Genomic DNA, 15,768 nt, shown 5'->3' with positions numbered 1-15,768 from the left:
TAACCGGCACATGCTTCTAAAAGAGCCATCGAGTCAGCGCCAGTGCACAGCCACCTCCACGAAGACAGCCATGAGGTGCCATTGCTACTTGCCTCTCACCTGCCCATTTTTAGCCTTTCTAAACTGGTTCGAGGCAAGCTCGTCCCAAGTTTAGTGAGGGAAGGCCGGCAATTGCCCTTGTTTATCAATGCCTTTGGGGTACGTATTGCCTACTGCGCCTGAGACAGCCTACTGGCAGACGTCATCTGAGCGTCCTGTCGCGTCTGAATCCAGTGCCAGCGCATCTACAAGACTGGTTGATCAGATCTCATCGACATGCAGCGCAACCTCATCTTTTCCTAGGGTCTCAGTGCATCTGCTTCATCCTCAGTTCCTCAGCTTCATCACATCTCTTGTGAGCAGCGTCTCATGGGCTTCGTTGCTGCTGCCAAGCGCTTGCTCGCTCGCAACCCCCTAAACAGGTTCCTCCCGCCGCTCAACTTCATCACTCTTCACTATGCATACTTCATTATCGTCTGTCTTTTGTCGTCGGTCATCTTCTGGGCCTCATCCGATGCCGAGTTCAAGGTGAGCTACACCGACAGCCTCTTCCTCGTGGTGTCTGCCATGACCGAAGCTGGCCTCAACACCGTCAACCTCAGCCAATTGACGACATGGCAACAAACAATTCTGTTCCTTCTGCTGCTTCTGGGAAGCACGATATGGGTTTCAATTTGGACTATTTTGGCACGGAAGCACGTTTTTGAGAAACGCTTCGATGAAATCGTCCGAGCAGAGCGCGCCCGCAAACTCAGCCGCCAAGGCAGCACGATATCTCTGGCATTGCCACGGCTGCCATTGACTCTGCCAAAGCTCCAGCTCGCACTTTCTTTCGGAAAGGCCCAGACTGTACCGCCTCCAGATCAGCCTTTCAAAGGGACTGGAAGCCGAATTCCAGAGACGCACCCTCCTCCAGATTATAAGGACTCAGACACCACCGAAGGTCCGCCGCAGTTCCGACGGGCCATGTCGACGCCAGACGTGAACACGAGAGACAAGAACACGCCCAAGGATGTTGAAGATGTTGCAGACTCCCAAAACCCAGGTCATATCACGTTTGACGACACACCACACCCAAATGCCACGCAGGCCACCTCGACTGGTGTTTCTGTGCAAGGCGATGGAGTGGCTCTTCCATCAAGGAGACCTGCCAAGGCACCCACAGACTCGGCCGATATCGACCTCGACGCTCGGCACTTCTTGAAGCACCGTTCAGCTAGTCGCAACGGTCAATTCCACGACCTCAGCAGCGCAGAGCGTGATCATCTCGGCGGCTGCGAGTACCGTGCTCTCAAGGTTCTTGCCACCATCGTGCCCGCCTATTTCTTCATGTGGCAATTTTTGACATCCCTTGCCCTCGGAGCCTGGATGAACAACTACATGCCCAATACGGCAAGAGCCAATGGTATCAACCCATGGTGGCTTGGCATTTTCAACGCCGTCTCGGCCTTCAACAACTCGGGCATGTCGCTCCTGGACGCCAACATGATTCCCTTTCAAGAGGCATACTATGTCTTGATTACGATGGGACTGTTGATTCTGGCTGGAAATACCGCATACCCGCTATTCCTCCGTCTTATTATCTGGGGTATGCTTCGGATCCTGAATCTTGCGACGCCGCAAGAGGCCTTCGCCGATTTTAAGGCCACTTTGGAATTTATCCTGAAATACCCTCGTCGGGTTTACACAAATCTCTTCCCATCCAGGGCGTCTTGGTGGCTGTTTTTCATGCTCCTATGGCTTAACTCTGTGGACTGGGTTGCCTTTGAGCTTCTCAATATTGGCAACTCGGTTATCGAAAAGATTCCGACCGGATCCCGTATCCTTGACGGCTTGTTCCAAGCCCTAGGTAAGCTTGACCATCTTCAGAAATCTCAGTTCAAGATGTCGAGAGACATGAATTAACCATGCTATTAGCCGTGCGGTCTGGTGGCTTCTACGTCGTACCCATATCGGGGCTTTTCATTGGACTCCAACTACTCTATGTCATCATGATGTATATCTCCGTTTATCCCGTGGTAATTACCATGCGTCACTCCAACGTTTACGAGGAGCGGTCACTCGGCATCTACAGTGACGATATGGAATCGACTTCAGAGCCCGACCCAGAGGCAGGTGTACCGCTACTACCCATGGGAAGCCGCCCTCCAACTTTAGCCCGCACCACTAGCTTCGGTGCAGCATCTGCCCACCCTTCAGTTCTAGCTCGCCGGCTGAGTCGCTCTGGACCGGTATCTGATGCGCGACGTGCTTTCAAGAGCACCTTCATGAGCTTCCATGGCGTTGGTGTGGCGCCTCCAAAACCTGGGGCACCTGGCACCCCAGGGCCGGATCAGCCTCGACCTGAGAGTCGCATCAGCTTCATCAGTCAGCAAGTCCGTGGACAGCTCGCACACGACCTTTGGTGGTTGGTCCTGGCGACCTTGATCATCACAATCATTGAAACATCCAAGTTCATCAAGGATCCGGTCACGTTCTCCGTTTTCAACATCATCTTCGAGGTTGTGTCGGCCTATGGTTGCGTTGGAATTTCAGTGGGCCTCCCGACTGACGCATTCAGTTTTTGCGGTGCCTGGCACACTGGTAGCAAGCTCATATTGTGTCTTGTCATGCTTCGTGGAAGGCATCGAGGGCTGCCGGTTGCAGTCGACCATGCAGTGCGGCTCCCAGGCCGTCAGCTTCACCGAGACGAGGAGGAGGACCACCAGATTAGGAGGAGCAGGACGATTGAAATTGAGAGGTAGAGCTACTACCCCTGGTAGATGGCGTATGATTAGAATATGAACCTATAGTATCAACGACCTTACATGAATCAACTCAAAAGCTGACAACCTCCTCATATGATGATGATGCGAAAACATTGTGCACATCGACCGAAACGACAGGATATGTATTGGAGAATATCATCTAGAATCATCGAATGAGACAGACCGCGAAGGACGATGCTCGCTAGATACGAACCAAACAATGCGTTGCAGCCGAACCAACTGCTCAAATCAGTGGATACCACCAATGCCGGAATCCCAGAGCACCCAAAATCACAAATGATGAAATTCTAGATGCATGGAAGATGATAAAAATGCTGGAAAGACAGCGTGTCACACGGAAACTCATGCAAAATGTCGTTGGGAATATGTATCGTCATCACGTAGGCAGAGCGATGCGGCCTTGGCGAAGTCGGGCATACAGAGTCGTTCCGGCTTTACCAATGGGCACGCTCACGCCGTGAACGACCTTGAAGATGTCAGAACACATTGCAAGGCCAGTGACTGAGAGAAAACTTACCACACTGCAAATGATCAAAAACCAGATGACAATCAACATGGTATCGCCAAGCCTCTTCGCATCCGCTCGCTGACCATCCTCATCCGTCAACGTCTCAAGGAACTCAAGACCGACGTAGAGATAGAAGATGGCGGAAATGCCGATCGGACCAAAATACCCAACGAACAATGCCTGCCCGGGGCCACGGATCTGGCGAATGTAGCGGTGCAGGCCCAAGATGACAGGCAACCGCCTAAGCAACAAAACCAGAACACCCAGCGCGAAGAGACGGCCCGGGCCGATCAGCTCAGACGTCCAGAAGCTCTCCCAAGGACACACGGCGCCTAGCCACATGAAGATGGCCATGTTGAGCATCATGTCCACGGCGGGCTGGATGGGGTCGTTGAGCGTCTCGAGGCGGAACCAGTCGTTCCACGTGAAGGCGTTGCCGGCGATGAAGCACGCCAGCACGTCGTCACTGCCGACCATGCCGCAGGTTCCGAGGATGAAGATGGCCATGCCGATGGGGAAGAGCAGGAAGCTCTCGCGCTCGACGTACTTGTAGCGCTCGGCCCAGTGGAGCAGCTTCTGCGCGAGCCAGCCGACGACCCAGCCGTAGAAGACGCTCATCAGCACGACGTAGATGCAGGTCTGGCCGAAGAAGAGGCGGATGGCGGCGGCGAAGCCGCCCTCGCCCGATACGGGGTTGCCGTCGCTTTCGGTGTACTTGATGAGGTAAAGCGCCAGGAACAGGAATGGGTACCCGAGGCCGTCGTTGGCGCCGGACTCGGCGACGATGATCTGCTGCAGGTCCTCTGGGACGTTCTCGTCGGCGAAGCGTCCCTTCACGATGGTGGTCGAGAGGACTGGGTCAGTTGGGGTGACGCACGCTGCGATGGCGAGGGCGTGGACGAGGGGCAGGTCTGGGACGAGCAGCCAGACGACGCCGCTTGTGAAGGCCCACATACCGATCATACCGGGGCCGAGAAGCAGTGAGAGGGACTTCCACTCCTTGCGCAGGTAGCGACTTGGGAGTTGCACGCCGGCGAGGACCAGCTGGACACCGAGAACCAGGCGGCTGAAGTCGAGGGTGACGGAGGCGACGGCATCTTCGGACACGGCATATTCGCCGGGCTTGATCCATTTGGCGACATGAGTGAAGGTGACACCTCCGAGGAGGGAGACCACTTGAGTTGAGGGTTAGTTAATAACTTCCAACCTAAAGTCGTAATTTGCTTGATACCAAAATCGGGAGATAGCCGCAAAGGAGTCTCAGATGCCTTGACTTACGAGCTTCAGACAGGTAGCATGTTTCCTTGATGAGGTACGAGAAGGTGCCGAACAGAACGAGCCAGCCGCCGAGAACGCTGATGACGACGTTGAAGTTCGTTACGGCGGACCAGTCCATTTCTCTCGCCAACGGTACGGATCGGCTCAGGTCTGGGTCGGAAGGCCTTGGGATGGACAACGGGGTCGGGGTGCTCGGGTCGCGGGAACATGAAATGAAAATGCCTCACGGTCTAGGGTCTGGTTGTCGTCGTTGTTGGCAAATACCAAGGAAAAGCAGGCTCTCCTCTTCAAACGTATACGGGAAACCACACTCACGCGGGGAAACAGGGGAAAGAAAGGACACAAATCGACACCGCTTGAGAGACAACGACAACGACAGGCACTTTGGTCGCAGAGGGGGGCATGGGACGAGAAATGACGGAGACGGGAGTGTCACTTCACCAAATCTGGGGCAGCACGTGCATCGCCTCCTTCACGGTACTTGCGGCACGAGATATCCATACTTGGAATGCGGTGCGGGCGGTGTAGGCGCCGTTGGTGAAAGGGGAGGCAACCCGGGTCCGGGTAGATTCGACACGTGAGATCTTAGTTCAGACGGCCTGCAATGAGGTATTTTGAGTCTTGGCACTACGCGGTGGGTCGGACATCTGTAGCGGGCGCTCAACTCGCGCCAAGCCAAGGTCATCCTGACCCCCCAGACTGGGCGGCATGTGCCACATCCCCCAGCCTAGTCTGTGCATCTATGCGGGGTTATGTATTCATCAATGTTGCCGCGGAGAGCGCCTGATGAAGCCTGCCTGCTAACTTCGATCAAAGTGTCGCAGAGTGCACCATTCTGGTATCGAAGGCTTGGATTTTGGTGTTGATAAGTAACTCAACTTCAACTAAAAATGTTGCTATCGCTGGAGTCAGTCGAAGTACACAATGCTTGAGCTAGGTAATGTCATCTGAATCACCATATCAGGGCGTTTGGATAAAAGCTGCAGAAGACGGAGATGATAAAGAAATGAATAAGTTTACTCAAATACATTATTGAAGAAATGCTCAGAGCTACAGATTTTTTCAAGATGCCTAGGTGCGTCCACAATGTTCATCGCTGATCATCTGAGCACTATGTTACCAGACCACGCGTTTCTTCCTCATCGCCAATTTGGGCTGACCTGGGGCCGAAACGAGAGAGTCTCGCAAGTTCAATCGAGGTGGTCACAAAACTACGGATTACGCGCCCGCCAGACCCCTTTTGCATTCTGAGGGCCATCTTCCGGTATAAGTCAGAGTGTCGGTTTCCAGTTTCCACTGCGTCTTTGGTATTAGCCGAGCCTTTCTCTTTGTAAGATCAAGCTGGAACGTGGCCGACTTACATATGAAGAGACAAAAGAATTTCAGAATGATCGGGAACCATACGGCAACTGCCACTAACTGACCAAATGCCCATTTCGTAATGTTGAGGTCGCCTTCGGAGCTCTTCCTCAGGACCCCAAGAAATACGCTCATCTCTATAACTGCAAGGATGCAGAGTGCGAAAGTGAACAACTCGATCAGTGCCCAGAGGTAGCGATGGATCGCTTGCGGATTGACTCTCATACCTTTCCGCGACTCTGCAGTCTTGCGAAAAGATGTACGACGTCTCCCAATTCTTTCAATAATGTCGCGGGCAGCTTTGAGCGCACGCCGAATCAGTAGATGCAAGGTATTCGCGGCCGGTATGTTCCGTAAAGTAGGGTAGATGGCGTGAATAGCCCAGTCCAGTATTAGAACAACTGAGATATAATATACAGGAAACGGGTACTTCGAGTTAAATGGGAAAAATTGGCCGGGTTCTTTGATGGGATTCAGGGCGATTTGCTTATATTTCTGACAGAATGTTCGAGGTCCCGGGTGCTGTCCGCAGCCTTTCAGATCTACCGCAGCCTTCTGGAAGTGAGGAAGCAAGGAATCTGGGTCCATATCTTTCGGGAGATGCGTAAGAAAGACCATGATGAAGTTGATAATCACAAAGAGCAACATATACCACCACCTGGTCCCTGATGCGTGAAGGACTAGTTGAATAAGCAGAAGTGGATACGATCCGGCCGCAACAACTCCCCTCAGGATGGTGTCATTGGTGATCCAGGATATGACAGTGGAAATGTTCGCCAATCCGGTGCCCTTATTGCCGAGAAAGGTTGCGACTGCAGCACTAGCGACTGTAATAAGAAACGCGGCTTGGGTCTCTTGTAGGTCAGCGATGGAAGACAAAACCGCTCTCGCATAACCGGTCTCGATAAGAAGGTTTGGCATTCCGGACTCCATCCAGTCGGTGGTTAGGGTGAAGGAAAGAGCAAAGAAGAATGCCAGACCAAACTGAAAGAAATACGCAATTACGACCTAGTAGTTTACATGAGGTCAGGATTCGTGGCTAAATTATGGGCTGAGAAGCTTACACCGGGCCCAGCAATGTCGAAGTCAATCCCCGCATGAGCAGAGGCGCAGTAGTTTCCGTTCATGATATCTGATAGGTTCCCGATTCTGGTAGTATTGATCGGAATGGCCATGAACTCAGCGATTTGCAACGGACACCCACCAAAAGTGGAGCATGATTCGAAAGCACAACCGCGGTAATGCCTGAAAGGGTAGTCGAACTTGTTGAGATCGCCGAAGTGGAGGGTCTTATTCGCATCTGCCACCAGTGTCCCGTTGATACTGTCCGGTCCGTTGTCGTCGTGGTCAGACCGTGTTAAAATCGACAATGTCGCTAGTGTCACACAATTCCATAGGGTCTCGGGTTTTTCAAACATGAGTAACGTTGTTGCAAGCCTCCTTGCAATTAATGTTCCCGTTGAAAAGATCGCACCCATTCCTGACAAGTTTTGCGGGCTCCGTTGGATGATGCATGACGGCAGAAAGCTGGCCAAAATATGCCTGTTCCCATTGGAACCATATGGGCGGGACGTTATAGCCGGGTATGTTTGAGACGTGCGGCATAGCCTCACCGAGGTCGGAAAACATCTCAATCTGTCTGTGATGCATCGCGTGGGTGTGGTGAACAGTCGCATGTATTTGCCACTATAAAATTTAGGCGAGGGAAGAAAAGGCCTCTCATTGTCGGGGATTGAGAGGATAGATAGGACCCCTGTATGGGTACGCATGTTGGAACGGAAGAGCTCTTATGTAGCAGCAGATCATGTATGTAGAGACTTGGCTCCCAGAGGCGGCGAACCGCGTGCGCGTTGTTGCAGTATATCCATCTGTGAAGGTGGTCATGCAAGACACTTTATCGGAAGATGAGGTTTCGTTTTCGTGCACTTTCTCTTCGACTCTGCAGCCAAGGAAGAAGGCTTCACGCCACAACCAAATGCGCCAATAGCATGGCAAGGAATGTGTCTTGATGTGTTTAATTACTTGATTATTGCTGCATGTCTGAAAAGCAGATAATACATCGAATCACTTTTCCCGGGCAGGTCCGCGATTGCGACTTAACGCCAGTTTACGAGCGCCGGGCAAAGCTGAGAACTACGATGATTGATACCGGACGTATATCTGATGTGAAAAATGTGAGAAGCCATGTCATTGAGACGAATGCACGCTCATTGTTTTTATAATAGAGGAAATAAGAAAGATGTTCGGTCGGCGAGCCTTGCTGTCGCTCGCTATGTCTGTTGAGATCAGGCTACATTCTGTCAGATGACCAGGCTCAGTTGACATTCGAGAATGTGTGCCCAGACACGCCATCTAAAGCTTGGTACCAGTGAATAGCGTTGAACGGGTCTAGGTCATTCTGCTGGCTTTATGACGCATACTATGACTTTTAATTGGCAGCCTCATTTGGTTCGACTCCCTCGTAAGTTGGAAAGGGAACGTTGTGGTTGCTAGGCTACCTCCAGTGAGCTGACGTTGACATTTGACTTCCGAGTTCAATGACCCGCTTGAGGGTACAGTCACTGGACAAAGACTCTCAAAAGGCCATACACAAATTTGGACTTCAAGTAAGACTACCATGTGACGAAAAATCGAAGATCTCGCATTCGACACGTTGTGACGAGATTGAGGGTCAGTGAAGCGTTGTACCGGATGTTCTGGCTGCACTTGAGGTTTTACGGGGCTTGATTAAGAAGGTAGGCGATGATTGCATTGGAAGTTAAGTCAATTTCCTCTATGGTACAGCCAGAGAACCCAAGACATCCGCCCGTTGCTGAAGCTGACGGGCGTTGCGATCGGGCGGGGATCTCGTGGGCGTCGAGAGGGCGCCAGGTTGGGTAGTTACCTGAGACCTCCAGAAAATGACCTAGAGAGGGCAGAGAACAGGACCCGCGAGTGATACGGTGCATTCGGTTCCAACCTTTCCTACACAGCTACCAGAAGTGCAGTCATGAATTTCTCCGTTTTGAGAGCACACACCGAAAGCGGCGCAAACACCAGCCTAGTTGGTGTCAGATTTTGTTACCCATATCCAGATTCCGTTGCTGACGTGTATGCCGACGGGAAATACTGACAGAAATAGGCATGGCAAAAGCCAGCGCAGCAGCAACAAGAGCAACGACACGCATGTTGAGAAATGATTGTGTTCAAGACCGAGTGCGTTCAAACTTAGGCAAAGAGTGCGGATGGTGTTGGAGTGAAAGGCTGGGCAAAGAAGGTATTGTTAATGAGTGAGTCGATGACCTGTGCTCTGGAGCAGATCTATCAACTCAGGACGTCTTACAGCTGAGCTTTATACACTTTCTGTCATCCGGCGAGTTATTTGAGAATGCTTTAAATCGTCGTCGGAGACATAAGAGTTCGGTAGAAACTTGCTACATTGGTAGAACCGGTTCCGAGAAAAACGGGGACGACACGTTCCGACTCGCCCGTACCCATCGACTAGCAACGACGGTCAATGTCTTTAGATTACTGCCAAGATAATGTGGCATTACCGAGTGTTCATTTGATAACAGATAGGGCATAATTAACTCGGAAGAAAGTAGATAAACGGTTTCTTGAAGACTTTTCAGCGGTAAATACACTTATCCGTCTTTGAGAACATAGAAATTGGATTGCAAGTGCTTCAGGTTACCCTGACACTACATTGCAGTGCGTTCATCATGACATGTTCTGCGCGATGCAGATTGGAGTGGTTCAACTACAAGTTCTCGAAAGTTGAGACTTGGCCGGCTACTAGGTACAGTTGGTAGACATAAGACGGCTAGATCAAAAGTCTATGTTGTGGGCTGGTAGGAGATGACAGCTACCTTGCTACGAAACCCCGGCCTCTTTGCAATGCATGTCCCACACCTCCCTGTACCGGATGGGATAAGGTTCATTTGTCCTGCTCTATCTCAGCTGAGCAGACCTGCAGAGTGCGACTGTTCATAATTGAGCTTTCTTTGATGCAGCGCCCCTCGGGTTGACTCGTGGCTGTTACCAGAGGAAGTTTGTAGCCTTGTACGTTTCGTGCCAGAATCTGAGCGGTAAATAACCCAATACCCATCGTGATCATTTACAATAATGAACCTAACCTCAAACGACAGGCAGGTTCTTCGTCTCAGACAAACCCTCAACTCCGACTGTCAGAAAGTTTGGGTTATCCTCAAGTGCTTTCCTAAATTCTTCACCTCTGAGCTCGTCAACATCCCAGTTTGCCCAAATGAAACGACCATGAAGAAATTCCGCCTGACGGCTAGCGGCCCAAAGGACGAAATGTCCAGGCAAATCGACTGCGAGCTATAGGTCAACCACTCTGAGATAGAGAATTCATGGCCGCATCGAGACTTACTATCATCGTAACGGTATGTAGTAGCATTTGCGCCAGATCTGGCCATTCCGTCCGTCCAGATAGCCCCAGGGTGGACAATGGATATCTGCATTTGATCCGGCTTAATTTCCCGAGCGAACTGTTGAAGAATCAAAGTCCCAGCGCTCTTGGACGGTCCGTACGCAGGACGGCTTGCAACAGCGTTCCACAAATAGATGGCGAGGGTTGAGAGCGCGACAAGAACCTAGTTAGACAAAGGGTAAGTCTACAATCTCTAGATAAGTGCGGACAAAGAAAAAAGCCGAAGTTGTAAGAATATATGAAAGTACGTACTTTTCGCTTGCTCGTCTTGAGAGGTATGCTTTGCTTGTAGAATCGCTCAGCGAAGTCCAAGGGTGAGCGGAAGTTGGAGTTGAACTCGTTTAATACACCATCCCTGCCCATCTCGAGGAGCGGTTTAATGGCACCAACTCCGGCGGCATTTAATACCAGTACATCCACATATTTGCCTTCTCTCTGAAGGCCAGTCCACAGTGAGTCGGTTGAACTCAAGCTTGACACATCGCAGATTCGACCAATGACCATAGTGGGAGACCCCGGGTTCACCGCTGATGCGTGTCTTGTGAGTTGAATCACCGCGTGGTTGATTTTCTCCTCACTACGACTCACAATGATCAGTTCCTTGGCAGACGCTTCAATGAAGGCCTTCCCAATAGCGAAGCCGATGCCTTCGCTTCCACCTGTGATGAGTATGGTGTTTCCTTGTTGACTCAGCTCTGGCAACCGTGGAGAAATGGCTGTGTAAGACACCTTGTGGTAGGTTTTAAGCCCAGGGACATTCATTCTGTGTGTTTGTTACTGAGGGTAGTAGGATTGGTGAATGCAGCAATCATGATTAAACGCACTTGAGGATGATTACCTTCTAATAGTGACGGATTATGTCGTTAGTGCGAAGACGCCATCCTGATCTGCGGACGTGTGAACATGCGGAGATGCGGAGATGCGGACGACATGCGGACGACATGCGGACATGCAGACGTGCGGACATGCGGCCTCTGTGGGCCTGGGAACGTTGAACTTAGGCCCAAGGTACTTTACTAAATAATCCTTACTAGGAACCCCTTTTGAGCTTTCAGATGACATGCTGTTGGTTGATGAGAATTGCTGTTCTAGGAATCTACTAGGAGCTTATCCATCCGGTGTGACAATGCATTAGGAACATGGTTCTTATTTTAAGAGAGATGGCGTTACTATTAAGCTTAATACCTCTAAATATATGCTCCGCCTAAATAAATCTACTTATACTTACTGTAAGTACTACCGGACGTGTACTCTGTAATGCAAATGTAATCAAAGAGGGCGTCCAGTGGAACTTGCTTGGTATAGGCCTGTCGTTTTGCAAACGATTTAGCGGCCTCCGTTGTGTGCATTCAATCATACAACAAGTTACGAATTTGCTTTCGGTTTCGGTCTCGGATAGCTTAAGGAGACCGACAAGGAAGAGTTTCGGCCGAATATTCGGAGACAATTGAGAGCTAGGCGGCGGACTTAGGGCCAGACTAAAGTCCGTTGTAGAGTATCGTCGATGACATTGGGATGGGAAATTGGATCTTTTTTCTGTTTTGTCACTACACCATCGTTTCCTCCTTCTCTCTTTTGCCAATGCTGGTCGTTCATCTCTGGGAAAAGATTTCGGTATTTAGTTGTTGGTTTGCGCCCTCCGAATGCTGCTTCTTCTCTCGACAGAATTACAGTCCCACCTCATCCACGATGGTACCAACTTTCAACCCCGCTGCAGACATTCCGTCCCTATGTGGAAAGACCATCTTCGTCACAGGCGGTAATACCGGCCTTGGAAAGCAATCGATCATTGACTTGGCCCGACACGATCCAGCGCAGATCTGGCTGGCAGCCCGCGACCTCGTCAAAGCGCAAGCAGCAGCCACTGAGATACGTAGCATAGTGCCTGCGGTGCCGATCATTCTTCTCAAACTGGACCTATCCTCCGTCAAATCTATCAAGGAAGCAGTCGCAATATTCTCATCCACTGCTAAGCGTCTGGATATTCTCATGCTCAATGCCGGCATTATGGCCGTTCCTCCTGGCCTCACAGAAGAAGGCTATGAGATCCAATTCGGCACAAACCATGTCGGGCACGCACTTCTGACAAAACTTCTTTTGCCTCTTCTGGTGGAGACAGCGGCGAAGTTCGAGGCAGATGAACTTTGGGATTGGACAGAACGAGAACTTGCGCCTTACTGACTAAAAGTACTTTTACAAGCCGGATGCATCTCGTACCGGGGTCTGAACGGTAAATAATCTGCTGCATGCTCCTATCGATCTCAAAATTGGCCGAAGTAATGTACCCATACCGTCAGTATTATCCGTTAGCCCAGGTAACCCAAACGAGGTACGTCTAGCAGTCCGAACTGGGAGATTTGTGCGGGTTCAGATGTCGCCTGGCCCAAGATAAAGCGGCCAGTTGCTGAACAAGTCGTTTGGAAGTGTGTACTGAGCAGTGTTCAAAAGGTTCAAATTGTGTTGTGGATTCATGGCTAAACTTGACGCCAAGAGATCGAATCCATTTGTCAAGGGAGCCACCGTCATGTCGGCCATCGGTTGGCTCATTGAATAAGACAGTGACTCGCTTTGCTGGTTGAAAGGACTCTGTAAATTTTGCAAGAACGAAGAATCCACTCGGCCCGGGGAGAGTGTCTCTGGCCTTGCCCCAGAAGTGACTTGTAAGTCTAGATTGGAAGACGGGGACTGTGATGTGTCCGGTCAGAACCAAATCCACAGACTGAGGAGTGGACGGATACAATCACGATGTAGACGACACTAGACTTACCTCCACGTTATCAGAGAGATTCATCTGAAGAATGTTGAAGCGCTCAGAGAGAAGCGTCCGACCTATCATAGAGAGGCCTCCTTCAGGGTTTCTTTGGGATAGTTGTTGCATGCACTTGTCGATTCGACGCATCTGGACACGAAGCTTTGCAGCTAGCCCCGGGGACGAAGATCGAGTTGTTTCGACTCTTTCAAGAAATTCCGCCAGGACGAGAAGTATGTTCCTGACGTGTAAATAGGTCCACGCAGACACAGGCTGTTGAATCACACCGGCGAGCATGTGACCAACTTGGGCCAGATGATGTAACTAGAATGGCGTCAGATTCCCTTTAGGCCTTGGCCTATTCGACTATGAGAAGAACTTACGGTTACTGTGCTTGAGGCGTGAAAGAATGCGAGAGGTATCATGCTTATTTCATCGAGGAGCTCGGTTGCGATAGCGCAATGCAAGTGGACGCTTGGCTTCTCACTGCCCACAAGTACCATCCTCAGCGTCTGAAGCGTGAGCAAGATATTGGATGCTGCGAGAGGTTTTCCCCATGTATTAGCATTTGCAGATGGGCAGATAGTGCCTAGAGCCGTGGTAGATACAATTCTTACCAATGAAGCCCAGTCGATCTTTCTGGGGATCTCCTGTAATGGCTTTGATACGCTTAAGATCATCAGGAAGACCCTCGTACAGTTGAGCTAGAAGCCTGAGACTGTCTGCTGCTAAGACCTTTGGCGACTGACGACAGGCCAAGAAGGCTGTGACCTTACCCCCAGGACTGTCCACAGAGGTTTGTCTATCTAATCTGCTGCATGCATCAATCTGCTCCAAAATGCGGTAAAGATCGGTGCAAAAGTTCCAGCCCTGGAGAAACGATGTTGCTTCCGCTGGCCTTTGTTGTATCCCGTTCGGTGTGATATCTGTGTCATCATATACCTCGGAGGGGTATTGTACAGCCGCTTTGGCTTCTCTGTGTCTAGAGATGAAGCCAAACATTTTGGCCAAGTGTTGGTCATGCTGATAAGAACCCCAGAACTTGGTGGAACAGGTCAGTGGTAAAACTTCCGGCCTTATTGGGAGATTGTACTCCGGGATCATGCTTACCAGACGCCTTCGCTCTTGCTTCTCACATTCGTTCAGATCCTCTGGCCAATTTGCTTCGTCATGGAAACCGCGGCTCACCGACAAAGAGACATAGTCTCCTCCATGAAATAACGCCTTTTTGAGTTGTTCATTGTGAAGACACGCTGAAGCCAACAGCGACTTTGCTTTCATCAACGAGTACCAATCAGCAACTTCCGTGAGATCTTGTGGTATGACCTTTATGGCCGCGTCGTAACATTCGGTGGACTTCAAGCTAGCTTCAGCGCGCAGATCGAGAAGACCGGACGGTATTGCAATTCCGTCATTCAGCCGCCCAGCTGCAAAGCAGCAGACAGCCATCGTCACGATGAACACACCCCATTCAGATTGATACTTCTTTTGCTCCACCTGGGATCTGAAAGTTGGCCAATGAAAATACGGCCGTCTGGCGTCAATAGGTTAGTTGAGCGTCTAGCCTAGGAGATACCTTGCATGACCGGGACGCTGCACCTACAGAGGATAGCCAACGTAGTAGAACACATCTACGAGTCCTTCGATAACTTCATGCTCGAGTGTGGTTTGAAATTGTGGGGAGGAATATCCGTCGTTGTCTGTAAGGTTCCGCGTTTCGTTCCCGATGCCTTCATCTTCTGGGGTGAGCACAACGGGAGCGTCTTCCGGTGATAAGCGATTAGTCTCGGCACTCTGGGCATCATCATCGGCAGGTCTGGACCTCTTCGATGATGGCTAAATATTGACAGGTCAGTACTGCTAGGATGTACTGCTAGTACTAAAATGCTAGGTGGCTTACACCGCGTCGCTTTTTGGGCCTGGTGTATGTGCATTCGGAATCGATCTCGGTACAGCGAATGCATGTAATGCCTTCTACTCCTGGAGAACACTAACTCATGAGGTCAAGATGAAACCCTGTGTTGCTCGAGGGGGAGCATACCTTCGAAGCATTCTTGTGACATCGATCACAGGCACGCTACACTGATGGATTAGGATCATCAAAACCCTCGAGAAGTATTCCGGGATACTGACAGAATTCCGTTTGCGCTTCGGTCGACTCGAGAGCTCCTGGAGGACAGAGGACCTGGCTCGTTCTACGTCTCCTGCGAGTGCCTGCATGGCCGGCATGACACAAGAAGTATAAAATGGTGGTGATATTTGAGATGGGGTCGAGCGGAGACGATGCCGGGGAAAGAAACATGAGGGGAAGTCGGGGACCTAACCTGGGGTTCTTGGGGAAATATGAGACGGACCCGCTGACTGACGGTTACGTAATGGGCTTCTTACCGAGAGAAACAGCTTGACATCGATGACTGCCCGTACTTCTACAATTCATGTTCTTATCCGAGTTCTGCATAAAGGTTCGCAGTAATTTTGGTGCAGTCAAAACATTTCTAGGTTGAAACTTTTGCTGAATCCGAAACGGCGGTGCGTGATCGAAGATGTGTTTTCTAGGCGGTATGCCTCTGCGACCAGCCAGTTGAGGGGCGTTGACTTGACCCAATGCTCAATAACTAGGACGTCTGACAACCAT

At 50.7% G+C, this 15,768-nt stretch overlaps 6 protein-coding genes across 6 annotated transcripts; 2 read left to right on the top strand and 4 right to left on the bottom strand.

Annotated features, from left to right (window-relative positions):
* Positions 1-408: 408 nt before the first annotated feature.
* On the top strand, positions 409-2,783 carry TRK1 (High-affinity potassium transport protein; the record flags this gene model as incomplete). Its single annotated transcript, XM_032031783.1, has 2 exons — positions 409-1,888; positions 1,957-2,783. 2 exons carry the CDS (start codon positions 409-411, stop codon positions 2,781-2,783), a joined length of 2,307 nt encoding a protein of 768 aa, XP_031889054.1.
* A 400-nt stretch (positions 2,784-3,183) lies between these two features.
* Positions 3,184-4,711, bottom strand: CGGC5_v002880 (Na(+)/H(+) antiporter 2; the record flags this gene model as incomplete). The annotated part of the gene is made up of 3 exons (XM_032031782.1): positions 3,184-3,273; positions 3,325-4,490; positions 4,594-4,711. 3 exons carry the CDS (start codon positions 4,709-4,711, stop codon positions 3,184-3,186), a joined length of 1,374 nt encoding a protein of 457 aa, XP_031889055.1.
* A 993-nt stretch (positions 4,712-5,704) lies between these two features.
* Positions 5,705-7,079, bottom strand: CGGC5_v002879 (uncharacterized protein; the record flags this gene model as incomplete). The annotated part of the gene is made up of 3 exons (XM_066151044.1): positions 5,705-5,889; positions 5,955-6,960; positions 7,017-7,079. 3 exons carry the CDS (start codon positions 7,077-7,079, stop codon positions 5,705-5,707), a joined length of 1,254 nt encoding a protein of 417 aa, XP_066009340.1.
* Positions 7,080-10,068: 2,989 nt separating this feature from the next.
* andI (Short chain dehydrogenase andI) lies at positions 10,069-11,146 on the bottom strand (the record flags this gene model as incomplete). Its single annotated transcript, XM_032031778.1, has 3 exons — positions 10,069-10,265; positions 10,325-10,547; positions 10,637-11,146. 3 exons carry the CDS (start codon positions 11,144-11,146, stop codon positions 10,069-10,071), a joined length of 930 nt encoding a protein of 309 aa, XP_031888779.1.
* A 927-nt stretch (positions 11,147-12,073) lies between these two features.
* Positions 12,074-12,565, top strand: RDH13 (Retinol dehydrogenase 13; the record flags this gene model as incomplete). The annotated part of the gene is made up of 1 exon (XM_032031777.1): positions 12,074-12,565. The coding sequence occupies one exon, from the start codon at positions 12,074-12,076 to the stop codon at positions 12,563-12,565; it is 492 nt and encodes a 163-aa protein (XP_031888776.1).
* Positions 12,566-12,751: 186 nt separating this feature from the next.
* Positions 12,752-15,353, bottom strand: xlnR-1 (Xylanolytic transcriptional activator xlnR; the record flags this gene model as incomplete). The annotated part of the gene is made up of 9 exons (XM_032031776.1): positions 12,752-13,069; positions 13,152-13,457; positions 13,517-13,671; positions 13,751-14,174; positions 14,244-14,667; positions 14,737-14,969; positions 15,034-15,123; positions 15,175-15,210; positions 15,267-15,353. The coding sequence occupies 9 exons, from the start codon at positions 15,351-15,353 to the stop codon at positions 12,752-12,754; spliced, it is 2,073 nt and encodes a 690-aa protein (XP_031888775.1).
* Between the last annotated feature and the right edge of the window lie 415 nt (positions 15,354-15,768).

Source organism: Colletotrichum fructicola (genome assembly GCF_000319635.2).
Source record: "Colletotrichum fructicola Nara gc5 chromosome Unknown KSG_Nara_v1_contig02, whole genome shotgun sequence".
Taxonomy (NCBI): Eukaryota; Fungi; Ascomycota; class Sordariomycetes; order Glomerellales; family Glomerellaceae; genus Colletotrichum; species Colletotrichum fructicola.
This window is presented reverse-complemented; position numbering and strand designations above follow the sequence as displayed.